This window comes from Podarcis cretensis, assembly GCF_951804945.1.
Source record: "Podarcis cretensis genome assembly, chromosome: 18".
NCBI lineage: Eukaryota > Metazoa > Chordata > Lepidosauria > Squamata > Lacertidae > Podarcis > Podarcis cretensis.
Window position 1 is genome coordinate 13115618 of NC_137188.1, and position 26775 is coordinate 13142392.

At 49.1% G+C, this 26775-nt stretch overlaps 2 protein-coding genes across 3 annotated transcripts; one reads left to right on the forward strand and one right to left on the reverse strand.

Annotated features, from left to right (window-relative positions):
- The first annotated feature begins 703 nt into the window (after positions 1–703).
- On the forward strand, positions 704–3650 carry LOC307207331 (RING finger protein 224-like). The gene is made up of 2 exons (XM_079961101.1): positions 704–1500; positions 2805–3650. Exons 1-2 carry the CDS (start codon positions 1478–1480, stop codon positions 3316–3318), a joined length of 537 nt encoding a protein of 178 aa, XP_079817227.1. The 5' UTR covers positions 704–1477; the 3' UTR covers positions 3319–3650.
- Positions 3651–12889: 9239 nt separating this feature from the next.
- On the reverse strand, positions 12890–26541 carry KISS1R (KISS1 receptor). Of its 2 annotated transcripts, none has more exons than XM_079960847.1 (5): positions 23144–26541; positions 21397–21521; positions 17924–18059; positions 16864–17096; positions 12890–13264 (listed from the first exon to the last, which is right to left on the reverse strand). In XM_079960847.1, the coding sequence occupies exons 1-5, from the start codon at positions 23388–23390 to the stop codon at positions 12917–12919; spliced, it is 1089 nt and encodes a 362-aa protein (XP_079816973.1). In that variant the 5' UTR covers positions 23391–26541; the 3' UTR covers positions 12890–12916. The 2 variants fall into 2 exon arrangements, with proteins under 2 accessions (XP_079816973.1, XP_079816974.1); XM_079960848.1 differs by lacking the exon at positions 23144–26541 and adding an exon at positions 22427–23134.
- Positions 26542–26775: the final 234 nt, after the last annotated feature.

A 26775-nucleotide genomic window follows, 5' to 3' on the forward strand; every position in this document is an offset into this window, starting at 1 on the left:
TTCAGAAATACAATCATGCACCCCTCTCTGCACACCCGGCTTCCTGGGCTGAGCTCCATACACATCATAGAATCGTAGAGTTGCAAAGGGACACCAAGTGGACATCCATCCCAGCCCACTGCAAGGCCCACTCTCAAGGCAGAAATATATGCAGCCATCCCAGACAGGGATCAAACTTGCAACCTTGGGGTTATCAGCACTACAGTCAAGCCAACAGAGCTACAGTGGTGCCTTGGTTCTCAAACGCCTTGGTTCCCAAACATCGTAATCCTGGAAGTGTTCTGGTTTTCGAACGTTTTTCGGAAACCGGGTGTCCGACGCGGCTGTCGGCTATTGTTTCCGGGGCGCCTGCGCCAATCAGAAGCTGCGCCGTGGTTTCCGAACATTTCAGAAGTCAAACGGACTTCCGTTCCGGATTAAGTTTGGCGCTTTTGCTCTTTATTTTGCGCTTTTGTATTTGAGACTTTTTCAGTTCATTTGTTTTTGTGACTGTGCGGAACCCAGTTCAGCTACTGATTGATTGATTGATTGTCGATGGTCGATTTTATTGCATTGATTGATTGATTGATTGATTGACTGCAAAAATGGATTTAAAAAAACCAAGCAATGACCGTCATCAGTGCAGGTAAAGGGGAAAAATGTAATTTTAATTTTTATCATCTACAATACTGTCTTGTCGGGGGTTGGGCTGGACCCCCCCCTTAGGGTCCCTTGCAAGTCGACAATTCTATGACAGATATGGAGCTCAGCCAGGGCTGGATTTAGGTTTGATGAGGCCCTAAGCTACTGAAGATAATGGGGCCCTTGATATGTCCAGCTGTCTTTTGTCAACAACAAATTGCCGCTGTTTTTTGTGTTGAATCTATGCTATATGGTAATTTATGGACCTCATAGGTATCTCAAGCCATTTGCACATACTGCCATGCAACCAGTCCATGCAGAATGTCGGCACCCTATATATAGAAAGGAGCAAAGCAGGGATATTTTAGGGAGCAGACGAGCAGGCCGGGCCCATGACTTATACCAGAGGAGCCGACACAACGCAAAACACTGTTGCTGCATGTAGGTTTTATTTCATTTGTTTTTTATCTTATATTTTGGAAATGTACATTCAGTGTATTTTTCCCTTTAATTTTTTTTTGGGGGCCCCCAAGAGAGTGGGGCCCTAAGCTATAGCTTGTTTAGCTTATACGTGAATCCGGGACTGATCTCAGCCCAGGAAGCCAGCTGGGCGAAGGGGAGCGAACGATTGTGTTTCCATGGCTGTCGTTGGCCGGGGCGACGGTAACCCTACCCGGCTGGTTCGCCTTCCTCGCGGCCGATACAATGGCACAACGGCGTCTGAAATGTGAACCTCTTATTATGAGCGGACGGCAGGCTGATGGGAGATGCTTCCAGGAGCCTCGCTGAGGCCACCCAGCGCCCAAAAGCAGACCGCGGGTTCGGCGTTTGACGGCGGGACCTAGACACAGCGAGGATGGAGCCTCTGCAACAGGAAATGTAAGTTTTCTCCTGTCCGGTGTTTGCATGAAAGCGGTGTTAGAAATTAGCCAGTAGCCAGGCGCGTTTTGCAACAGAGTCCAGTTGCGGCAGAACATCTCCGTACGGCTAGTTCCTCCAGCCCTCTCCAGCTAAGCAACTCAGTCTCTTAAGCCAAGAAAGGGTATTCTCTATAAGATTGAATATCAATATACGTATCAAGACTTTGAGATTAGACCACTGAAGGAGCCCGGAAAACTATCTTCAGAGCGTGTTACCTGCAAGAAACAGATGCAAAATGCCGGCACCCTGTCTCTATCTACAACTCCATCCCCTCCAACGTTTCTCCCCTGAAAATAGGGACGTCCTTTTCCATCCCCTCCAACGTTTCTCCCCTGAAAATAGGGACGTCCTATTCCATCCCCTCCAACGTTTCTCCCCTGAAAATAGGGACGTCCTATTCCATCCCCTCCAACATTTCTCCCCTGAAAATAGGGACGTCCTATTCCATCCCCTCCAACGTTTCTCCCCTGAAAATAGGGACGTCCTATTCCATCCCCGCCAACATTTCTCCCCTGAAAATAGGGACATCCTATTCCATCCCCTCCAACGTTTCTCCCCTGAAAATAGGGACATCCTATTCCATCCCCTCCAATGTTTCTCCCCTGAAAATAGGGACGTCCTATTCCATCCCCTCCAACGTTTCTCCCGTGAAAATAGGGACGTCCTATTCCATCCCCTCCAACGTTTCTCCCCTGAAAATAGGGACGTCCTATTCCATCCCCTCCAACGTTTCTCCCCTGAAAATACGGACGTCCTATTCCATCCCCGCCAACATTTCTCCCCTGAAAATAGGGACGTCCTATTCCATCCCCTCCAACGTTTCTCCCCTGAAAATAGGGACGTCCTATTCCATCCCCTCCAACGTTTCTCCCCTGAAAATACGGACGTCCTATTCCATCCCCGCCAACATTTCTCCCCTGAAAATAGGGACGTCCTATTCCATCCCCGCCAACATTTCTCCCCTGAAAATAGGGACGTCCTATTCCATCCCCGCCAACATTTCTCCCCTGAAAATAGGGACGTCCTATTCCATCCCCTCCAACATTTCTCCCCTGAAAATAGGGACATCCTATTCCATCCCCTCCAACATTTCTCCCCTGAAAATAGGGACGTCCCATTCCATCCCCTCCAACATTTCTCCTGTGAAAATAGGGACATCAACTCAGAAACTGGGATGGCTTCTGGCAATCCAGGGCTGTCCCTGGAAAACTGGGACGCTTGGAAGTTCTACTAGCCCTGACTGACCTCTCTCTCCCCCCCAGGACACCCCAGTCTCCTCCGGAGCCCGAAGGCTGTGTGGAGGTGGCCGAGCTGCGGTCAGAGGTCCAGTTTCTCCTCTCCGGCTGCGGGAGCCCCAAGATGGACTGCATCGTCTGCTACTGCTCCTATGACCTGTCAGGCCGCCTTCCGCGGCGCCTCTATTGCGGCCACACCTTTTGCCAGGCCTGCATCCGGCGACTCCACGTAGTGGCCAATGAACAGCGCTGGATCCCTTGTCCACAGTGCCGTCAGAGCACACCAGCTCCCCGCGGAGGGGTCACCATGCTGGACCTGGATCTCGCGGCCTTCCTGGCGGTCAAGTCGGAGAAGGACCACCCTCGGGCCGTGGCCAGGCCGGAGGCGGAGACGGCCTCCAAGTCGGCCGCCAAGGACCAGCCCGTCACCCAACAACCCGCAGGCCTGTGCCACGAGGCAGTGGCGCGGCCGTACTTGCCGCAAAACAACTGCTGCGCCGGCTGCCTCTGCTGCGGGACCACGGCGGATTTCCAGAGCTGACTGGGCGTCGCCTGGGCCCCCTAACTGCCCCACAACCTCCTCGAAGGGATAGCGGAGGCCAGCTGCCCGCTGCAAGCTCCACTCGCCTTCCAGCCCATATTGTCCGAGAGCCACATATTAACAAAAATTATTTCTACTATTTACATCTGTTGAATTTAGATCTCGCGCTCCATGCTCAGTAAGCCGGCAGAGGTGTGTAAGAAGGTTCCTAAAAACGGTTTGAAATGCAAGCAGGATATTTTTTCCAGCATCTGGTGCCATTGTGGGAAAGAGAAGGCGTTTTGGGAGATGATATACGACGAGATGGAAAAGGTGTGATGGTACCCAAAATGCCCCAAAATGCCCCAAGCTTTTCCTTTTCGTCCCAAGAGATTGCTGTTGTTGTTGAGTTGTTAAGTCGTACCCGCCTCTTAGAGGACTGGAGTAAATATACGAACTATTGTAATGAAAGGCTTACGCTAGTAGGATTGCAAGAAGTTTTGTAAGGAGGATTATCTGAAACATTGCAAGAAAGACTATGAGGAGAATTATTTTGTTGTTGTTATTTAGTCGTTTAGCGGTGTCTGACTCTTGATGACCCCCTGGACCAGAGCACGCCAGGCCCTCCTGTCTTCCACTGCCTCCCGCAGTTTGGTCAGACTCATGCTGGTAGCTTTGTGAACACTGTCCCACCATCTCATCCCCCGTGATCCCCTTCTCCTTGCGCCCTCCATCTTTCCCAACATCAGGGTCTTTTCCAGGGAGTCTTCTCTTCTCCTGAGGTGGCCAAAGTCTTGGAGCCTCAGCTTCAGGATCTGTCCTTCCAGTGAGCACTCAGGGCTGATTTCCTTCAGAATGGAGAGGTTTGTTCTTCTTGCAGTCCATGGGACTCTCAAGAGTCTCCTCCAGCACCAGAATTCTTCAGCCATCAGCCTTCTTGATGGTCCAGCTCTCACTTCCATACATCACTTCTGGGAAAACCAGAGCTTGAACTAGACGGACCTTTGTTGGCAAGGTTATGATGTCTCTGCTCTGTCGGAAAGGTGATGTCCCAAGAGATATGCAGCCACAAAGAACAGACTTTCCTGGAAGGTTTGGGTACGAGAAGAAGACGAGGGAGAGCTCTGCTCCAAGGTCCCCACAGAGGTTGTTTTCTGGCACTGACCAGGGACATTGCAATTTATTTATTTATTTTGTACGCCTGGGGGGGCCTCGCCGCTATGCCAGGATACTGAGACTCACCTGGTCCATTTGCAGGACTGCCCCAAAGTCAATGTTTTCTGGGCAAAAGTATATATTTTTTAGATCTCTCGGATAACTGGGCAAAAATCATCCGCCTTTCCTTTTCGTCTGCATCTTTCAAATTTGTATGTTTGTTATTGATGCCTAAATAACAAGGAACCAGTTTTGCATCCGACCAGGACTTAAAAACTGCCAAATTTTGGATGACCTCAGCCAGGCAGATTCCTCGCTACTTCCCGAAGCTGAGACTTGACGAAAAAATCTTTTGTCTGCGGAGACCAAACTGCCCCTTCGAAGGAAAATCAGCTCGGCGGAGCCCCCAAAATGAACTTCCTGGAGTCTGCTCAGCAAATTTAGGAACCGGACTTTGAGACCTGCCCAAGTCCACTATGTCAGAGCGAGACGGGACTTGGGTTCAAATTTCCAGCTCCCCCTTTGGTTTGGTTTTCTCGACACCTGCTGGGTTCCTGCCTGCCATCTCTGGGCTTCCAATACATTGAGCCCGATGAACCGAGGGGCTCTGTCTTTTGTATAACGGCATTTTGTTAGCAACCACAAGGACGGAGATTTCTGCACAAAAGCAGGTTGGACTAGATGACCCCAGGGTCCCCTTCTAGACTTAAGCGGTCGCCTAACTTACGGACTTCTGAGGACGCTCTTGACGGACTCTGCCATGTCCGCAATAGCCTGGCCAAAGATGAGACGTGGTTTGGAGAAGGAAGTTGAATTTTTAAAAATTTTATAGTTATAGTAAAACCAGGGTAGAAGGAGTTTTTGTGAGGTTTGCTCCCAATAAAGCAGGGTTTAAAACGCTTTGGTGTGTTTTGTGGCATGGGTTAACTCCCTAATCTTATCCCGCCTGCTCTAACCACTGCTCCTTACTGCCCAAACCAGCCGTAGCCCCCCCTCCCAAGCCCAACTCCTTTAACTGCCCTGTCACCTGTCTATCATGCTCCATCCTCAGCCAATCGGCAGGCGGCACACCCCAAAGGTCCCGCCCACTGGACTCCACCTTACCTTAAACCCCACAAATATCTCTTTGGGTACCACTTTGCCGTATGTGTCTTAATATACAAACCCTACACAAGTCGTGTTAACAACGGCAAGCACCACACACACACAAACACACACACAGAAAGCAGCCTTTTATTGGGAAGTTTTTAAATTTTGGTGTTTTATTGTGTTTTTATATGTGCTGCAAGCCGCCCAGGGTGGCTGGGGAATAATAATAATAATAATAATAATAATAATAATAATAATAAAGCTCTGGCACCTCTTCCTTCCTTGGAGCTTTTGAAAGCAGAGTTTGGATGGCCATTCATCATGGATTCTTCCGCTGGGGTTCCTGCATCGAAGGGGGGTGTGGACTGGATGACCTTCGGAGGGTCCCTTCAAACTGTTATAAGAAGAAAAAACCTGCTTCTTTTCCCTTACGGGGTATCCAAAAGCCCGTTTAGAGTCCTTAAGCGGGTTCCCTACACCGCCATGTTTAGGTAGGAAGATTCCAGCTACCACATCTTGCCAGCTGCTTGGGGATTGGCTACAAGGCGCATTTGCCCGTTCCACAAAAATAAAAACCAGGTCAGTTCTGCTTCCCAGCTCCATCTGGAACCTTGGCTGAGACCCTCTCCCCCTGCGGCTTCCTATAGATGAAATCATAGCTCGATTCTCGCTTGATCTTTATTATTATTATTGACCTTGGGATAAAGCAACCAGCCTCTTCAAATCCAAGGAGACGAGGAAATGCAATTTGTCTATATGCGGATAATAATAATAATAATAATTTATTATTTATACCCTGCCCATCTGGATGAGTTTCCCCAGCCACTCTGGGCGGCTCCCAATCGAGTTTTTAAATCAAGTTTTAAAAACAATACAGCTTCTCTGCTGGCACGGGAAGGAAGGTGGAGAATTTGGGGGAAAGAATTTGGGAAATTGTGGCTGCCTCGTTAGGTACAAATGAGATCTTGGAGGCGATCTCGTGGGGACGGAGTGTGCAAGTAGACTTGTGAAAAGGAGACAAACTTTCCCAAGGTGGGGGGGGGGGAACCCACATAAACAAGGAGGGATGGACTTTTGAAAAGTCCTATGTACACGTAAAAAAAATGTTTCTAAGACAGAGACGATGCAGACGAATGCGCATGGGATCCATCAGGTGGGCAGACAGCCTACGAAGCAGGGTGTCTAACTTTTTCATAGTTCTGTGGCCCCTCTACCCCTTTCCTACCCCTGAGACACCTCTACCCTTTTCATAGCTCTGTGGACCTCTCTACTCCTTTTCTACCTCTGAGATGCCTCTACCCTTTTCATAGCTCTGTGGCCCCTTTCCTACCTCTGAGACCCCTCTACCCTTTTCATAGCTCTGTGGCCCCTTTCCTACCTCTGAGACCCCTCTACCCTTTTCATAGCTCTGTGGCCCCCCTACCTCTGAGACCCCTCTACGCTTTGCATAGCTCTGTGGCCCCTCTACCCCTTTCCTACCTCTGAGACCCCTCTACCCTTTTCATAGCTCTGTTTGCCCCCTCTACCTCTTTCCTACCTCTGAGACGCCTCTACCCTTTTCATAGCTCTGTGGCCCCTTTCCTACCTCTGAGACCCCTCTACCCTTTTCATAGCTCTGTGGCCCCCTCTACCTCTGAGACCCCTCTACGCTTTGCATAGCTCTGTGGCCCCTCTACCCCTTTCCTACCTCTGAGACCCCTCTACCCTTTTCATAGCTCTGTGGCCCCTCTACCCCTATTCTACCTCTGAGACCCCTCTACCCTTTTCATAGCTCTGTGGCCCCTTGCCTACCTCTGAGACGCCTCTACCCTTTTCATAGCTCTGTGGCCCCTTTCCTACCTCTGAGACCCCCCTACACTTTTCATAGCTCTGTGGCCCCTCTACCCCTATTCTACCCCTGTGACCCCTCTATAGTTTTCATAGCTCTGTGGCCCCTTTCCTACCTCTGAGACGCCTCTACCCTTTTCATAGCTCTGTGGTCACCTCAACCTCTGAGACCCCTCTATGCTTTTCATAGCTCTGTGGTCCCCCAACCTCTGGGACCCCTCTATCCTTTTCATAGCTCTGTGGTGCCTCAACCTCTGGGACCCCTCTATGCTTTTCATAGCTCTGTGGTCCCCGCAACCTCTGAGACCCCTCTATCCTTTTCATAGCTCTGTGGTGCCTCAACCTCTGAGACCCCTCTATGCTTTTCATAGCTCTGTGGTCACCTCAACCTCTGAGACCCCTCTATGCTTTTCATAGCTCTGTGGTCACTCAACCTCTGGGACCCCTCTATCCTTTTCATAGCTCTGTGGTCACCTCAACCTCTGAGACCCCTCTATGCTTTTCATAGCTCTGTGGTCACTCAACCTCTGAGACCCCTCTATGCTTTTCATAGCTCTGAGGGGTAGCTCTACCTCTTTCCTGCCTCTGAGACCCCTCTACGCTTTTCATAGCTCTGTGGTTCCTCAACCTCTGAGACCCCTCTATGCTTTTCATAGCTCTGTGGCCCCTCTACCCCTTTCCTGCCTCTGAGACCCCTCTATGCTTTTCATAGCTCTGTGGCCCCTCTACCTCTTTCCTACCTCTGAGACCCCTCTACGCTTTTTATAGCTCAGTGGTTCCTCAACCTCTGAGACCCCTCTACCCTTTTCATAGCTCTGTGGTGCCTCAACCTCTGAGACCCCTCTATCCTTTTCATAGCTCTATGGTTCCTCAACCCCTGAGACCCCTCTATGCTTTTCATAGCTCTGTGGTGCCTCAACCTCTGAGATCCCTCTATCCTTCTGTGGTGCCTCAACCTCTGGGACCCCTCTATGCTTTTCATAGCTCTGTGGTTTCCTCAACCTCTGAGACCCCTCTTTACTTTTCATAGCTCTGTGGTGCCTCAACCTCTGGGACCCCTCTATACTTTTCATAGCTCTGTGGTCACTCAACCTCTGAGACCCCTCTTTACTTTTCATAGCTCTGTGGTGCCTCAACCTCTGGGACCCCTCTATGCTTTTCATAGCTCTGTGGTCCCCTCAACCTCTGAGACCCCTCTTTACTTTTCATAGCTCTGTGGTCACTCAACCTCTGGGACCCCTCTATGCTTTTCATAGCTCTGTGGTCTCCTCAACCTCTGAGACCCCTCTATCCTTTTCATAGCTCTGTGGTGCCTCAACCTCTGGGACCCCTCTATGCTTTTCATAGCTCTGTGGTCTCCTCAACCTCTGAGACCCCTCTATCCTTTTCATAGCTCTGTGGTGCCTCAACCTCTGGGACCCCTCTATACTTTTCATAGCTCTGTGGTCACTCAACCTCTGAGACCCCTCTTTACTTTTCATAGCTCTGTGGTGCCTCAACCTCTGGGACCCCTCTTTACTTTTCATAGCTCTGTGGTCACTCAACCTCTGAGACCCCTCTATCCTTTTCATAGCTCTGTGGTGCCTCAACCTCTGGGACCCCTCTATGCTTTTCATAGCTCTGTGGTCACCTCAACCTCTGAGACCCCTCTTTACTTTTCATAGCTCTGTGGTCACCTCAACCTCTAAGACCCCCTCTATACTTTTCATAGCTCTGTGGTCACCTCAACCTCTGAGACCCCTCTTTACTTTTCATAGCTCTGTGGTGCCTCAACCTCTGGGACCCCTCTATACTTTTCATAGCTCTGTGGCCCCCTACCCCTTTCCTGCCTCTGAGACCCCTCTATGCTTTTCCAGCAACAAAATCATCAAGTTTGCTGATGACACTACGGTGGTGGGGCTCATTTCAGGAGGGGATGAGTCCGCCTATCGGGACGAGGTGGAGCGGCTCTGTGTTTGGTGTGGAGAGAACAATCTGGCTCTTAATACAGCTAAGACCAAGGAATTGGTGATGGATTACAGGACAAAAAAGGCGGTCATTCAGCCCTTGTATATCAACGGGGAACGGGTGGAGAGGGTGGCGGAATTCAGGTTTTTGGGAGTGACTATCGATCAGGGCATGACTTGGAGCGCAAATACCACTGCTCTGGTGAAGAAGGCTCAGCAGAGAATTTATTTCCTCAGACTTTTAAAGAAGAACAATCTGAGTGAGAAACTGCTGGTGTCCTTCTACCGAGGCTCCATAGAGAGCATTCTCACATACTGTATTTGTGCTTGGTTCTCCAGTTGTACAGCTAGGGAGAAGAAGGTGCTCCAGAAGGTCATAACCACAGCCCAAAGGATTATTGGTCATCCTCTCCCATCTTTGGAAGAACTGTACGGTTCCCGTTGTCTTAGGAAAGCAAACAACATCCTGCAGGATGCATCTCACCCGGGATACAGTCTGTTTGCACTACTGCCTTCTGGCAGGAGATATAGAAACATCAAGTCAAGGACAAATAGACTGAAAAATAGTTTCTATCCAAGAGCTGTGGCCTTTTTGAATGCTGTAACTCGATAGTGTGACCTGGGAGTTTGATGGGTGTGGGTGTGGGTGTGGCTGGAATGTGGTTTGTTTGGTTGTTGTTGCTGTTTTGCTTTTGTTGTTTTTTTAAGGGATGACATCCAATTTCGTTGCACTGTGCAATGTTGCACTTGTGTAATGACAATAAAGAATCTATCTATCTATCTAAAAGCATAGAGGGGTCTCAGAGGTTGAGTGACCACAGAGCTATGAAAAGCATAGAGGGGTCCCAGGGGTTGAGTGACCACAGAGCTATGAAAAGGAAAGAGGGGTCTCAGAGGTTGAGGAGACCACAGAGCTATGAAAAGCTTAGAGGGGTCTCAGAGGTTGAGGCACCACAGAGCTATGAAAAGGATAGAGGGGTCTCAGAGGTTGAGTGACCACAGAGCTATGAAAAGGGTAGAGGGGTCTCAGAGGTTGAGGAGACCACAGAGCTATGAAAAGGATAGAGGGGTCTCAGAGGTTGAGGCGACCACAGAGCTATGAAAAGGATAGAGGGGTCTCAGAGGTTGAGGCACCACAGAGCTATGAAAAGGATAGAGGGGTCTCAGAGGTTGAGGCACCACAGAGCTATGAAAAGTATAGAGGGGTCTCAGAGGTTGAGGCACCACAGAGCTATGAAAAGGGTAGAGGGGTCTCAGAGGTTGAGGCACCACAGAGCTATGAAAAGGATAGAGGGGTCTCAGAGGTTGAGGTGACCACAGAGCTATGAAAAGGATAGAGGGGTCTCAGAGGTTGAGGCGACCACAGAGCTATGAAAAGCATAGAGGGGTCTCAGAGGTTGAGGGGACCACAGAGCTATGAAAAGGATAGAGGGATCTCAGAGGTTGAGGCACCACAGAGCTATGAAAAGCATAGAGGGGTCTCAGAGGTTGAGGAACCACAGAGCTATGAAAAGTATAGAGGGGTCTCAGAGGTTGAGGCACCACAGAGCTATGAAAAGCGTAGAGGGGTCTCAGAGGTTGAGGAACCACAGAGCTATGAAAAGCGTAGAGGGGTCTCAGAGGTAGGAAAGAGGTAGAGGGGCCACAGAGCTATGAAAAGCATAGAGGGGTCTCAGAGGTAGAGGGACCACAGAGCTATGAAAAGGGTAGAGGGGTCTCAGAGGTAGGAAAGAGGTAGAGGGGCCACAGAGCTATGAAAAGCATAGAGGGGTCTTAGAGGTAGAGGAGCTACAGAGCTATGAAAAGGGTAGAGGCGTCTCAGAGGCAGGAAAGGGGTAGAGGGGACACAGAGCTATGAAAAGCATAGAGGGGTCTCAGAGGCAGGAAAGGGGTAGAGGGGCCACAGAGCTATGAAAAGGGTAGAGGCGTCTCAGAGGCAGGAAAGTGGTAAAGGGGCCACAGAGCTATGAAAAGCATAGAGGGGTCTCAGAGGCAGGAAAGGGGTAGAGGGGCCACAGAGCTATGAAAAGTATAGAGGGGTCTCAGAGGTTGAGGAACCACAGAGCTATGAAAAGCGTAGAGGGGTCTCAGAGGCAGGAAAGAGGTAGAGGGACCACAGAGCTATGAAAAGGGTAGAGGGGTCTCAGAGGTAGGAAAGAGGTAGAGGGGCCACAGAGCTATGAAAAGCATAGAGGGGTCTTAGAGCTAGAGGAGCCACAGAGCTATGAAAAGGGTAGAGGCGTCTCAGAGGCAGGAAAGGGGTAGAGGGGTCTCAGAGGTAGTAAAGGGATAGTGGGGGCCACAGAGCTAAGAAAAGTGTAGAGGGGCCTCAGAGGTAGCAAAGGGGCAGAGGGCCACAGAGCTCTACCCCTTTCCTACCTCTGATACCCCTCTACCCTTTTCCTATCTCCATCCTCCCTTACAGCCCTTTCCCTACCCAGAACCCATCACTATTTACCTCTGAAATTGCCTCCCCTGTAGCTCAAGACCACCCCCCAAAGCATCATACGTATATCAAAGTAATTGTTGAACTGAAATACAATTAAAAAGAAGTATATTAATAGTGAAATAATAATTCAGCTCTGACTGAAAAGGATTTTTTTTATTCTCAACAGACTGAATAATGCAAACACCTTGTCATTTGGCGATGACAAAAGTTCCTTTAGAAAGACAAATTACAAAGACTCATCATCTGGTTTCTGGAAACTTGCTATGACATGAAATAGGTGCAAACATATGATGCAAACTATTAATAATGATAAACAGCAGAATGCAGGCACCCTATATATAGAAAGGAGCAAACCAGTGATATTTTAGGGAGCAGGCTAGCAGGTGGGACCCATGACTTACATCACAGGAGCCTACACAACACAAAACACGGTTGCTGCATGTAGGTTTTATTTCATTTGTTTTTTATCTTATATTTTGGAAATGTACATCCAGGGTTCTTTTTTTTCCTTTATTTTTTTGGGGGGCCCCCCAAGCGAGTGGGGCGCTAAGCTAGAGCTTGTTTAGCTTATACTTAAATCCGGCACTGATTGCTGCCTGAATATCCTCTCTTCAGCGCTCACAAAGAACAACATTGCAAAGACCTGGATGCTCCGTAGCTTATTGGAACTTATAGGGAGACGTCTGGGACCCCAATTCACCCCATGGTCTTTGCTGTCTGTCCCCAGGTGACACCCTTCATTCTCATAGCTGTCAACGTTTCCTTTTTTAAAGGGAAATTCTGTTATTCCGAATAGGATTCCTCGCAAGAAAAGGGAAATGTTGACAGCTATGGCCATTCTTGCTGCGTTGTCCTTGAACCCCAATGATGACCTAGTACAGAAGCGAGTTTTCAAATCCATTGCCCCACCCACTTCCCCCTCTGGCTCCGCCCATTGCTAGTATGTGGCCCCCGGAAGCTTGCACAGGTGGAGAAAGTGGCCCTCGGCTGCCAAACAGCTCCCTCGTGTCCCTCTCCAGCAAAATCCTTTCCCACCCCTTCCTCACCCCAATCCTGGGTGTCTCATAGGGTTTCTTCAGGGAAGTCGCCCCAGGCGAACGACACCAGGCTTGCTTTTGCAACCTTTCGGGTCGGGGACACCACAGAGAAGGCCCTACATCCCCGAAGAGACAAACCGCATCTCTACGTTGGCGCCGGGCTCGCATCTGCCCACCCGGCGCTTGGCGGCGAAGGGGAAGACTTTGCGGAAAGCCCTCTGGAAACTGGCGCCCATGAAGGCGTAGACGATGGGGTTGAGGGAGGAGCTGGCGTACGACATGCAGTGAGCCCAGATTTTCAGCTTGTAGGTGTAATAGTTGCGGCGGAAACCGGTGCCAAAGGCCTGGGCCAGAATCAGAAGCTGCATTGGGCCCCAGCAGATGGCGAAGAGGACGACGATGGTGCCCACCATCCGTGATATCTTGCCCCGCATGGCTTCTGAGCGCTCGGCCAGCTGTTGAACCTGCGAGGAGTCAAGAAGGGGACTTGCAATCAGATCGGCTTGGCTTCTGCGGCCCATGGAGGCACAGGTCAGTTCTGTGTCCAGGACAGCTCCATCTGGTACGCAGGATGAGACCCTCCCTGCCCGCAGACTGTCTGGCCAGAGTGGTGCATGCTCTGGTTATCTCCCGCTTGGACTACTGCAATGCGCTCTATGTGGGGCTACCTTTGAAGGTGACCCGGAAACTGCAACTAATCCAGAATGTGGCAGCTAGACTGGGGACTGGGAGTGGAGACCACATAACACCGGTCCTGAAAACCTACCTCCCAGGACATTTCCGAGCACAATTCAAAGTGTTGGTGCTGACCTTTCAAGCCCTAAATCGCCCAGTATCCCTGAAGGAGCATTTCTACCCCGGACACCGGGGTCCATCTCCCGAGGCCCTTCTGGTGGTTCCCTCCCTGCGAGAAGTGCAGTTACAGGGAACCAGGCAAAGGGCCTTCTTGATGGTGGCCCCCTCCCTTCAGATGTCAAGGAAATAAACAACTACTTGACTTTTAGAAGACATCTGAAGGCAGCCCTGTTTAGGGAAATTTTTTATGTCTGATGTTTTATTGTGTTTTTAATATCCATCTGGTACACAGGCTGAGACCCTGACTGCCCACAGACTGTCTGGCCAGAGTGGTGCATGCTCTGGTTATCTCCTGCTTGGATTACTGCCATGCACTCTCCATGGGGCTGCCTTTGAAGGTGACCTGGAAACCACAACTGTCAGGGACTCAGCGGGAGCGCAGGGAGGAGAGGAGATGGAGAGCGAGGGGGAGCAATCCGAGGGCAGCGTAGGAGAGGATGACAGCAGCCCAACAGATTCCGTCAGCCTCTCCAGCGAATCGGAAGATTCACAGAAGGGGGCGCCGATGGGCAGGGCAAGGGGGGACCCAAGGGGGACACCCCAGAAACAAGGGGCCAGCGGGGACTCCCAGAGCAGCAGTTGGAAATCAGGACCAGCTTCCCCACCAGAGCGTAGTGGGGGGGAGGAGTCCCAGGTATCAGAGCCCACATATTCACCACCAGCGAGAGAAGATGAGTCAGGGTTGGCCACGCCTCCATCGGAGAGCGAGGGAACGGTCAAGAGGAAAGTTGCCGGCTGGGCGCGCGCGCCAAGTTCAAATGTACAGGTGAGCGGCACAGAAGGTAGCCCGGATAGGGAACCAGGTCCTAAAGCCCGCCGGAAGGAGGGGCAAGAATCGTCAGGGTCAGCGTCAGAGGAGTCCAGGAAGGATGAGACCCTAGCGGGCAGGAGGGCCCAGAGGAGAAAGGAACTTAGGAAGAGGTGGAGCAAGGCGAGGGTCTTAAACTGGTGTGGAAGGGGCGGAGACTCAGACGGGACTTCGCCGGTCTAGGGTTGAGACGTAGAGCTGCGCGCTGCGGCTTTAAAATGGAAACTGAACCTCAATAAAGACTTTTGTACATAACTACAGCCTAGCGTTGGTCCTCTGTGAGCTGGGACCTCAAGGCAGCTCTGACAACAACTAATCCGGAATGCAGCAGCCAGACTGGGGACTGGGAGTGGAGACCATATAACACCAGTCCTGAAAGAGCTACATTGGCTCCCAGGACGTTTCCAGGCACAATTCAAAGTGTTGGTGCTCATCTTTAAAGCCCTAAACGGCCCAGTAGACCTGAAGGAGCATTTCCACCCTGGACACTGGGGTCCTTCTCCCAAGGGCCTTCTGGCGGTTCCCACCCTGCGAGAAGTGAGGTTTCAGGGAACCAGGCAGAGGGCCTTCTCGGTGGTGGCACCCGCCCTGTGGAACACCCTCCCATCAGATGTCAAGGAAATAAACAACTCTCTAACTTTTAGAAGACATCTGAAGGCAACCCTGTTTAGGAAAATTGTTAATGTTTGATGTTTAATTGTGTTTTTAATATCCATCTGGTACGCAGGCTGAGACCCTGCCTGCCCGCAGACTGTCTGGCCAGAGTGGTGCATGCTCTGGTTATCTCCCGCTTGGACTACTGCCATGCGCTCTCCGTGGGGCTGCCTTTGAAGGTGACCTGGAAACCACAACTAATCCGGAATGCAGCAGCCAGACTGGGGTCTGGGAGTGGAGACCATATAACACCAGTCCTGAAAGAGCTACATTGGCTCCCAGGACGTTTCCAGGCACAATTCAAAGTGTTGGTGCTCATCTTTAAAGCCCTAAATGGCCCAGTAGACCTGAAGGAGCGTCTCCACCCCGGACACCGGGGTCCCTCTCCCGAGGGTCTTCTGGCGGTTCCCTCCCTGCGAGAAGTGAGGTTTCAGGGAACCAGGCAGAGGGCCTTCTCGGTGGTGGCACCCGCCCTGTGGAACACCCTCCCATCAGATGTCAAGGAAATAAACAACTCTCTAACTTTTAGAAGACATCTGAAGGCATCCCTGTTTAGGAAAATTGTTAATGTTTGATGTTTAATTGTGTTTTTAATATCCATCTGGTACGCAGGCTGAGACCCTGCCTGCCCGCAGACTGTCTGGCCAGAGTGGTGCATGCTCTGGTTATCTCCCGCTTGGACTACTGCCATGCGCTCTCCGTGGGGCTGCCTTTGAAGGTGACCCGGAAACCACAACTAATCCAGAATGCGGCAGCCAAACTGGGGACTGGGAGCGGCTGCCGAGACCAGATAACACTGGTCCTGAAAGACCTACATTGGTTCCCAGGACATTTCCAAGCACAATTCAAAGTGTTGGTGCTGACCTTTCAAGCCCTAAATGGCCCAGTAAACCTGAAGGAGTGTCTCCACCCCAGACACTGGGGTCCATCTCCAAGGGCCTTCTGGTGGTTCCCTCCCTGCGAGAAGCAAAGTTACAGGGAACCAGGCAGAGGGCCTTCTCGGCGGTGGCGCCCTCCCTCAACCAAGGGTTGGCAAGGTTTATGGGGCATGGGCCGGATCACTCCTGCAGAGATCCTCCATGGACTGGACCAGTGTAGCACGACGGTGGAAATCACGTCTGCTCATGCCCAGGTGCCGAAAATCACACCTGTGAAGAAGCGATTTTCGGTTTCTGGACATGCGCAGAAGTTATTTCCAGCGCCGCAGACATAAAGACCATACTTACTAGCCGCTTTGCTTCTCAATAGTCTCTGCTTGGCCTCTGTTATTTTCTCCTACCAATAGAGAACCCACTTAAGGACTCTGGACGGGCTCTTGGGTACCCCATAAGGGAAAAAGGAGCAGTTTTTTTACTAATAGCAAGAGCATGCAGAGATGTCCTCTATTTCCTAAATAACTCGTCGGAAAGATCTCCCTGGTCCAGCCTCACGTTTCTCACATTGCATAACCAGATATTACATCTGGAGATTGTAGAAACTACAACTGGAAGCGTTTTGGAGCCTGAGCTCACTCTGTTTCCTCTTCCCTCCTGATTCCTCTTTCCTTTTGTGATGTCTGCTTGGCCTCTGTTATTTCCTCCTACTGATAGGGAACCCACTTAAGGACTCTATAGGGGCTTTTGGATACCCCATAAGGGAAAAGGAGTGGAGTTTTTTCTTGCAACATTTTGATAATAAACCTGATTTGCAAGGAGTGATGGTGGAATGATTTTGACGGCGACTGTAAGATTGTCATGCGATCGATACCTGGTTCTCGGAGGTCTCCACCGTGGGGCGCCCCATCTGGTACAGCATGGCGGTGTAGCAAAGTAGGATCGTCAGCAAGGGGAGCAGGTAAACCACCAGGAAATTGTACAGGATGAAGGCCCTCTGGTGGGTGATGGAAGGGAAGGTCTCGCTGCAGTAAGTTCGGGGCCCGAACCAGTAGCCTTCGGTCAGCTGGTTGTAGACCAAAACTGGGGTGGAGACAGCGAAGGAACCTGCGGGTGGAAAGGCCAGGGTCCCAAATTCACCCAACGGTTCTGAAGTCTCAGACAGAACCGCCTCGAACCCTTGGCCGAGTGGGGCAACGTACTCTGGCAGAGGATGTTCTGCTGGGGTTTGCGGCAAAGCAAAATGGACTTCCTGGTCCGATAAGGTGCAATGGGCAATCTATATGAAAATAGATTGTATACAGTGGTGCCTTGGTTCTCAAACGCCTTGGTACTCAAATAACTTGGAACCCAAACACTGCAAACCCGGAAGGAAGTGTTCCGGTTCGCGAACGTTTTTCAGAAGCCGAACGTGCTCCGTTTTGAGTGTCACGCTTCTGATTTGAGTGTTATGCCAAGGTCTGTCTGGTTTTGCTATATGCAGTGCTACCTCAGGTTACATACGCTTCAGGTTACAGACTTCGCTAACCCAGAAACAGTGCTTCAGGTTAAGAACTTTGCTTCAGGATGAGAACAGAAATCGTGCTCTGGCAGCGCGACAGCAGCAGGAGGCCCCATTAGCTAAAGTGGTGCTTCAGGTTAAGAACAGTTTCAGGTTAAGAACGGACCTCCAGAACAAACCCGAGGTACCACTGTAATCCATTTTGGTACCTTGGTTCTCAAATTTAATCCGTTCCAGAAGTCTGTCCTAGATCCAAATCGTTCCAAAACCAAGTCACGCTTTCCCATAGAAAGTCATGCAAAACAGATTAATCCGTTCCAGACTTTTGCCCCGCAGGAGATGGGCAGCGAGGGCACTGGCCAAGGTTCGGGCCGAGGCAAATTGACAGGGAAACCGAGGGGGTGCTCCATGCTATGCCCGCCCCCCTACTCACCGACCCAGATGCTGGCGCTGACGGTGGCCGCCACGAAGGGGGTGCGTTGCTGCAGGGCTCGAAGGGGAAAGACGGTTACGTACCAACGGTCAACGCTCATAGCGGTCAAGGTGATGCATGTGGCTTGCACAGAGACCTGTGAAGCCAAGAAGACACGGTGGGGTGTTTATTACAGAGGGACCTTGGTTGCCAAACGCCTTTGTTGTTGTTGTTGAGTTGTTTAGTCGTGTCCGCCTCTTGGTGACCCCCTGGACCAGAGCACGCCAGGCCCTCCTGTCTTCCACTGCCTCCCGCAGTTTGGTCAAACTCATGCTGGTCGCTTCGAGAACACTGTCCCACCATCTCGTCCTCTGTCGTCCCCTTCTCCTTGTGCCCTCCATCTTTCCCAACATCAGGGTCTTTTCCAGGGAGTGTTCTCTTCTCCTGAGGTGGCCCAAAGTCTTGGAGCCTCAGCTTCAGGATCTGTCCTTCCAGTGAGCACTCAGGGCTGATTTCCTTCCGAATGGAGAGGTTTGATCTTCTTGCAGTCCATGGGAATCTCAAGAGTCTCCTCCAGCACCAGAATTCAAAAGCATCCATTCTTTGGCGATCAGCCTTCTTGATGGTCCAGCTCTCACTTCCATACAACACTACTGGGAAAACCGGAGCTTGAACTATACAGACATTTGTCAGCAAGGTGATGTCTCTGCTTTTTAAGACGCTGAATGGATAGAAAGAAGGGAATAGGAATGGCAATATGATGGATTATACAGTAGGTATTATATCTAGTTTCAGTGATGGGCTCTATCACTGTCCAGGGACTATCACAGGAGATTCTGGCTGTTTGCAGCTGTGTTCTATAATGTTCCTCACTCCCAGAGGTCATGGGTAGGAATGGCTTCAGATTCCATTGAGTTGCCTTCAAGACCACATCCTGCTTCCTTCACCAAAGAACAGAAAGGAGCAGAGATGCATACTCTGAACCAAGTATGCATCCTGCTCACTCTCCACTGGCTATGTGGCAACCATTCAGAATTTTTGCTCCTAACAAGTAGAGACATCACCTTGCCAAAAAAGGTCCGTATAGTTCAAGCTCTGGTTTTCCCAGTAGTGATGTATGGAAGTGAGAGCTGGACCATCAAGAAGGCTGATCGCCGAAGAATATGAGTTTGACCAGACTGCGGGAGGCAGTGGAAGACAGGAGGGCCTGGCGTGCTCTGGTCCAGGGGGTCACGAAGAGTCGGACACGACGAAACGACCAAACAACAACAACAACAACAACAACAACAACAATTCCCTTCTTAAAAAAAAAATCAACCTACATTTTTAAAGGAAAGGAGTCAAGGAAGTGATAATTGTTCTATAAATCTTAGTTGATGGTCTCTGGTTTTTTTTTAATATGTTCTGATTTTTTAATGAAATTGTGGCTATATAAATAAATTTATAAATAAACAATAATTAATAAGAAACATATAGCTGGGGGGACACGGGTGGCGCTGTGGGTTAAACCACAGAGCCTAGGACTTGCCGATCAGAAGGTCGGCGGTTCGAATCCCCGCAATGACGGAGTGAGCTCCTGTTGCTCGGTCCCTGCTCCTGCCCACCTAGCAGTTCAAAAGCACGTCAAAGTGCAAGTAGATCAATAGGTACCGCTCCGGCGGGAAGGTAAACGGCGTTTCCGTGCGCTGCTCTGGTTCGCCAGAAGCGGCTTAATCCTGCTGGCCACATGACCCAGAAGCTGTACGCCGGCTCCCTCGGCCAATAAAGCGAGATGAGCACCGCAACCCCAGAGTCGGCCACGACTGGACCTAATGGTCAGGGGTCCCTTTACCTTTACCTAACATATAGCTGACAGTGGTCCCTTACACCCATTCTTGTCCCTTATCCTTGGGGGAAGAACTTTCATTGACCATACTTATGCAGACTGAGTCTAGAAGCTGCTGTGTAGCATGAAATCTCTGGCAAAGTCTCCTTCCAGACCATGAACCTGGATGTGTTATGAAGCAGCCCATTGCTAGTAGTCCCACAGGAACCACAGTGGCACCTCTGATTACAGACGCTTCAACACCTTGATTCCCAAAAATCAGACTTGGCTTTGACAGCCCTGTTCTCCATCAAGGGACCCTTAAGTCCGTTATCGGTCAGAGAAAATTTGGATGGTGCAAGGACGTTGCTTGCCCAGAGCTGCAAAGATAATAATAATAATAATAATAATAATAATAATAATAATAATAATAATTTATTTGTACCCCACCCTCCTCAGCCAAGACCGGGCTCAGGGCAGCTGTTAGATTAACTACGAGGGCAGACTAGCAGATGAAATTATTGGACCATGCAGAGATGGCAAGATTAAACTGGGGAAATCAGAAACCAGGAGCATCAAAACTTCAACAGAGAATGGGATAAATATAGATTGTATTTGAAAGGCCATAGCAAACACTTGAACTCTTTGGCAGGCTTCAAATAACTCTGGCAATAATACATAGACTTTGGATAGGATGGAGGACTGTAGATTAGGTGGACTTGTAATACCTTGGTTCTCAAACGCCTTGGTTTCCAAACACCAAAAACCCAGAAGTGAGTATTCCAGTTTTCAAACGTTTTCCAGAAGCCGATCGTCCGACGTGGCTGTCGGCTATTGTTTCTGGGGCGCCTGCGCCAATCAGAAACCGCGCCGTGGTTTCCGAACATTTCAGAATTCAGACGGACCTCCGGAACAGAGTAAATTTGGCGCTTTTGTTTTTGCTCTTTATTTTTGTTTTTGAGGCTTTTTCGGGTTCATTTGTTTTCGGGTTCATTTGTTTTTGAGACTGTGCGGAACCCAGTTCAGCTACTGATTGATTGATTGTGTGACTGCGGAAATGGATAAAGGCCCCCCATCCAAACAATGACTATCACCAGTGCAGATAATTTTTATTTTTATCATCTACAATACTGTCTTTATAGTATTTTCTGTGGTTCTATTGCATATCCTCTGTTTAAGAATTGCTACGCTCGGAGTTTCTATTATCGCATGATCACAGGATTGGAACTGTTGAAAAGCTTGTTTGTGATATTGATCGACTATCTTCTCTAATTCGGTTCATACAATATTGATTTATTTTACCATTTGTACCTCCAGTATATATTTTCCATTTAAGAACTGTGAAATAATACATGTTACATATATTTTGTTAGAATATTATGAGCTACCTGTTGCCTGTTATTGTTTAAAGCAGTCAGCAAACGTTTTCAGCAGGGGGCCGGTCCACTGTCCCTCAGACTTTGTGGGGGGCCAGACAATATTTTTTGGGGGGGGAAATGAATGAATTCCTATGCCCCACAAATAACCCAGAGATGCATTTTAAATAAAAGGACACATTCTACTCATGTCAAAACACGCTGATTCAGGGACCATCCGTGGGCCGGATTGAGAAATTTGCCTTAGTTTGCCTACCCATGGTTTAAAGGTTTTTTGGGGGGCAGATCGCCCCTGCAAGCAGTCACAAACTCACCTGTTGGATGTAATTGACAAATTTGCACATAAACTCCCCAAAAATCCAGCCCGGGAGAGGATAAAGGACAGCCGTGAATGGGACACAGCAGATCAGGAAAATGATATCCGTGACGGCCAGGTTCGCTGTTTGGACAAAGGGCACAATATGGGAAAAGTTTAGAAGAAGAAGAAAAGATAAATTGAAGGGAGCAACTTCCCTGTAAGGAAAGCGTGGAGATTTTTTTCATTCAGAGGAAAAACAGGTAATTACGTCAAAAGTGACTAGAGGAAATTTTTCCTCCCTTTCAGAAATGGCTAGCTTAATTGGTAGAATAAGGAACGGATCTACACACAAGGGGCGGGGGAAGAAACGCTATAAATAAGTCAGAAATCAAATCGTCATAATGAAAGAAAAAAACCGCTATGGAAAAACCGCATGGAATTTTTTTTTACTCTCCTGCGCCCTCTGGTGTTGCATGTGTATAACGCTGATTTTTTTTAAAAAAAAAATCTAATGTAGCTGAGTCCTGGAAGAAAGTCTTTAAAGAAGTTTGGGGGGCAGGAGACAGTGGAACATTTGAAAAAATTATTGTCAGCAACTTGAAACGATAGCAGGACGAGAATAAATTTAGCGGCAAAATCATCAATGGAGGGAAAATGGGAAAAGAATAAGGAATAATTAGAATACGCAGCAATAAAGGGAAAATTGAAATGGACCATGGAAGAGGGAAGGGAAGTTGATGCTTGGTTTGTTTTCATTTGAAAATGATAAATAAATTTTTTATATAAGTTTTTCTCCCTTTCTAATAACACCAGGAGTCGTGGGCATCTCATGAAGCTAAAAGATTCTGGACAGGTTAAAAAAAAAGTGCTTCCCATCCTATAAGTGTGGGATGTGAAACACAAGAGCAGTCAAGTACAACATTCTTAGAGTCAACATGTTTTGACATGGGGAGGGATGTTTGTCCAGCCAGCAGGTAAACTTCCTGTTTCCTTTTAGGCTGGGACAGACTTCCTCTACATGTGACCAGAGGTGGGTGTGGCCTCACCTGTGCAGGTAATGATAAAAGCACAGGGCAGGGCAGCCATCTCTCTCTTCTTCCTCCTCTTCATCTTCTTCCAAGCAACATCTACTGAGCGAAAGATGCCCTCTTGGCTCCCAGCCCAGAGAGGACAAAGGGACTGTCTTCTTATAAGATAGATTCCAAATGTACTTTACTTCATTAAGCTTAAGTCTGCCTTCTGGGATCTGATTGTGAACAGAATGTGAGTAAACTCTTTTTACACTTTTGTAAACGACTGTGTCGTCTCTTCTGTTTTATGAGGGAATAAGGGGAAATTACCAGAATAGTTATTATAGAGGCTTAAGCGAGCCTGAGCAAACACTGCCGTTGCAAACTTAAAATAAAGGGGAATGTTTTACTCTGCTGAAATTGGGGGACTTGTTAACACAAGTTGGATAAGGATATAATCAGACTATATATCCTCTCCTGCATCCCTGAACATTCCCACAATAAGAACATCCCAAAAGAGTGTAAGAACTGCTTGGCCCAACTTGGCCAGCACCTTTTCTCCCAGCAGCCGACCAGATGCCTTTGGGAAACCTGCAAGGATTTGAACCCAGGGCATTACTGCTCCTGACCGTGGATGCAGAGCAGAGTGGTCCTGGCTAGCAGCAAACAGAACGGGCATCAGCTAGTAGCCCTAGCAGCTTTGACCCTCCTTCCCACCCACCCAGGTGCCTCTATTATTCTTACCAAACTCACCAATGTAGAAATTGGTCGCTGTCCTCATCTGCTTTTGCTTGGCTAGGACATAGATCACAAGGGAGTTGCCCGCCAGACCCACCACCATCAGGACGGCGAAGAAGAGGGGCACCAGCCACGCGTCCACCAGGCGCGGCGGGTTCTGGGGCTCCGAGACATTGGAGCACCACAACCCTGCGGTGCAAGCAGAGCTGTTCGGGAACAGGAAGGAATCATTGAGGTCGGAGACAGAGGAGCCCACTAGCATGGCTCTGCTTTGCCTCTGCCGGCCAGGAGCACCGAATTGGGGCTTGGGACGTCCTTTGGCAAGAGTTTTCAGCACCTCGGAGAGCTCAGCAAGTGAGAGAGATGTTGCGCCGCTCCCCAAATGGGGATCTATGAAACTCTGGCGGACTCAGGGCTGAGGGACACCGAATTGGGGCTTGGGACGTCTGCTGACAAGAGTTTTCAGCACCTCGGAGAGCTCAGCAAGTGAGAGAGATGTTGCGCCGCTCCCCAAATGGGGATCTATGAAACTCTGGCGGACTCAGGGCTGAAGGATACCGAATTGGGGCTTGGGACGTCTGCTGACAAGAGTTTTCAGCACCTTGGACAGCTCACCAAGCGAGAGAGATGTTGCTCCGCTCCTCAAATAGGAATCTAGGAAACTCTGGCAGACTCAGGGCTGAAGGATACCGAATTGGGGCTTAGGACGTCCTTTGGCAAGAGTTTTCAGCACCTTGGAAAGCTCACCAAGCGAGAGAGATGTTGTGCCGCTCCTCAAATGGGGATCCAGGAAACTCTGACAGAATCAGGGGCTGAGGGACACGTTGGGGATCTCGTCCTGGCTTGGCGTCATCCTAAGAGGAGCCAATCCGGTGACAGTTACGACTCTCTCCTCCCCTTCAGTCTCAGAAAGAGACCTGCATCTCTCTTACTCCAGAGTCCTTCTTGCACATTATTTGCAGTGTCCTCTGCTTCTCAGGTTCCTTGCAGAATGCAGGGTGCTCTCCTGAAACTCAATGAGGACCAGGAACACACCAGGGACCAGTTCTCAGGCACAAAGGTGGCATCCGTCAGCAACACATGCCATCAAACTGGCACGCTCCTTTCAGAGTAGAGGGCTCTTATTCCGACGCAGAGGAAATCTTGGGACGCAGGAATGGTGCTCCCATCTGAATGGGTTGCCGGCCCAACCATCCAGCCACCTGGGACCACTGCCCAGCTCCGAAAGGACCCAGGTGTCCTGCAAGTTGGAAAAAGCCAGGAGGAAAGAAGGGCTGGTTGGTTTTAAGTGGCGGAGCGATTGCTCCCCTCCTGCTCTTTGCAAAAGCAGAATTTCTCCTCTCGGGTCTCCAAGCAGGCGATTGGCTGACTGTTCTATATTTTTTCCTCTCTCTTTCTCCACCTGGGGAGGGGGAGATCTTGCTACCAAGCAACCCCCATTGGAGAGAACTCGACTGGTGGGCTAATTCAGCAGGCATGGAAGGCATGAAATTATTATGCCATGTGCAGATAGAGAGAGATGGAAGACACAAACATTTCATTTTGCTCTTAATTCCGGCTTGCAGACAAAGCACACCAGATCCAGGAAATTGCACGTGCCAATTTTTTCCCCCAGAGTAAACTCTATTTGTTTATATATAATTTTTATTAATTTTAACATATAAATTATAGTACAAACCACAAAATTTCACCACCGATACAATCTTTTTTTTGGACTTCCATCAGCACCTCTGATGATCCACCATTTTAATCACTTCTTATGCATTTCTTAACTTCATAGTGCCTTTAATTATCACAACTAATCATCCTCCCCATATACATTTTTGCAATACTTCCAATAATTCTCCTCACAAAACTTCTTGCAAACCTACAAACGTGGTCTGATCATCACAATTACTTTTCAAATAGTCTGTAAATTTACGCCAGTCTTCTGTGAATTTCTGGTCCCGCAGATTTCGAATCCTTCCTGTTAATTCTGCATAGTCCATTAATTTCATCCTCCATTCTTCTTTCGTCGGTAATTCTTCTTGCTTCCATTTTTTGTGCCAATAATATTCTTGCTGCTGTTGTTGCGTACAAAAACAACTTACATTCTTTTCTGTTTATATCACTTGAAATTCCACGTGCCGATTAATTACTTTCCATCCAAGTTAGCAGCGGCTCACGAAAGCCCCGCACATCCTCCGTTTTCGACGTAAACGGGCAAATCCCTTTTGGCGTTTAGATTCAAAGCCAGCTGGGAAAAGCTCTCTCTGCGAACGTCAAGTTTCATTCAAGTTCACTGCCATAGAAGCAGAAAGCACATTTGCGAAAAACACAGGAAGAAACGGCGTTGGCCCAAGACAGGGGCAAACCCGAGGACTCAAACAGAAGAAGATTTAAACTATTTGTTTGGTTTTGAGCAGCTCTTAATATTTAGCACGGATGTGATTCCGAAAGTCCTTCCTTGATATGTGTAGCTGAATGCAAAGGAAGCTAATAACCTCATCTGCACAATGCGTTTAAAATCAGAGTTATGCCCAGGGCGGGATTTAGGTTTGATGAGGCCCTAAGCTCTTGAAGGTAATGGGGCCCTTTATATGTCCAGCTGTCCTTTGTCCACAACAAATTGCCACTGTTTTTTTGTGTTGAATATATGCTATATGGTCATTGATAGACCTAATAGGTATCTCAAGCTATAATGGATCATTTCCCAATAATCTTTTACCCCTTTCTGTCTCATCTCTTGGCCTTGTCTGTGTTTACAGTGGGAAATATTCATGAAATATTCTTTCCACAAGGGACAACATTGATGCCGAAATCCAGCATCACCTGAGCTCTGCGAGTGCAGCTTTCTCCCGATCGAAGTGCAGAGTGTTTGAGAACCGGGACATTCGCAGGGAAACCAAAATGCTTGTTTACAAAGCTATTGCACTACCAACCTTACTGTATGCTTGGGAAACATGGACCACTTATAAACGCCATCTCCAACTCCTCGAAAGATTCCATCAATGGTGTCTCCAAAAAATTTTACACATCACTTGGGAAGACAGGCAAACTAATATCAGTGTACTGGAAGAAGCAAAGATCACCAGTGTTGAAGCAATGATTCTTTAACATCAACTTCGTTGGACTGGTCATGTTGTGCGGATGCCTGATGATCGTCTTCCAAAGCAACTCCTCTATTCTGAACTTAGAAATGGAAAGCATAATGCTGGTGATCAACAAAAGAGGTTCAAAGACTCTCTCAAGGCAAATCTTTAAAAATGTAGTATAAACACCGACGACTGGGAAACACTGGCCTGCGAGCGCTCCAGTTGGAGAACAGCCTTTCCCAAAGGTGTCGTGGGCTTTGGAGACACTCGAACTCAGGACGCGAGGGAGAAACGTGCTAAGAGGAAGGCACACTTGGCAAACCCTCACCGGGATCAACTCCCGCCTAAATGTCCCCACTGTGGAAGGACGTGGGGATCCAGAACTGGCCCCCTTACGGACTCTCTGTTAAAACACATGTTCATGGAAGTCAATTTTACTCGGCTATGAGGGGTCGCTGAAGGAGAAGCATAACAAAGCACTGAATCATTCTCAGCCAACGCAGCTTTCTGCCTAAACACCATGAAGAAGGAGGCGTGTTTGCTGCTTCCAGGTGCTTGAAAAATGGTTCAGCT

Coding starts and splice junctions, on each gene's coding strand:
- KISS1R (XM_079960847.1), bottom strand. CDS start 23,390: ATGCTAGTGGGCTCCTCTGTCTCCGACCTCAATGATTCCTTCCTGTTC. Junction 21,522..23,143: donor AGCGACCAATTTCTACATTG/GTGAGTTTGGTA, acceptor TTGTCCAAACAG/CGAACCTGGCCGTCACGGAT. Junction 13,265..16,863: donor TGGAGACCTCCGAGAACCAG/GTATCGATCGCA, acceptor GACTCCTCGCAG/GTTCAACAGCTGGCCGAGCG.
- LOC307207331 (XM_079961101.1), top strand. CDS start 1,478: ATGGAGCCTCTGCAACAGGAAAT. Junction 1,501..2,804: donor GAGCCTCTGCAACAGGAAAT/GTAAGTTTTCTC, acceptor TCTCCCCCCCAG/GACACCCCAGTCTCCTCCGG.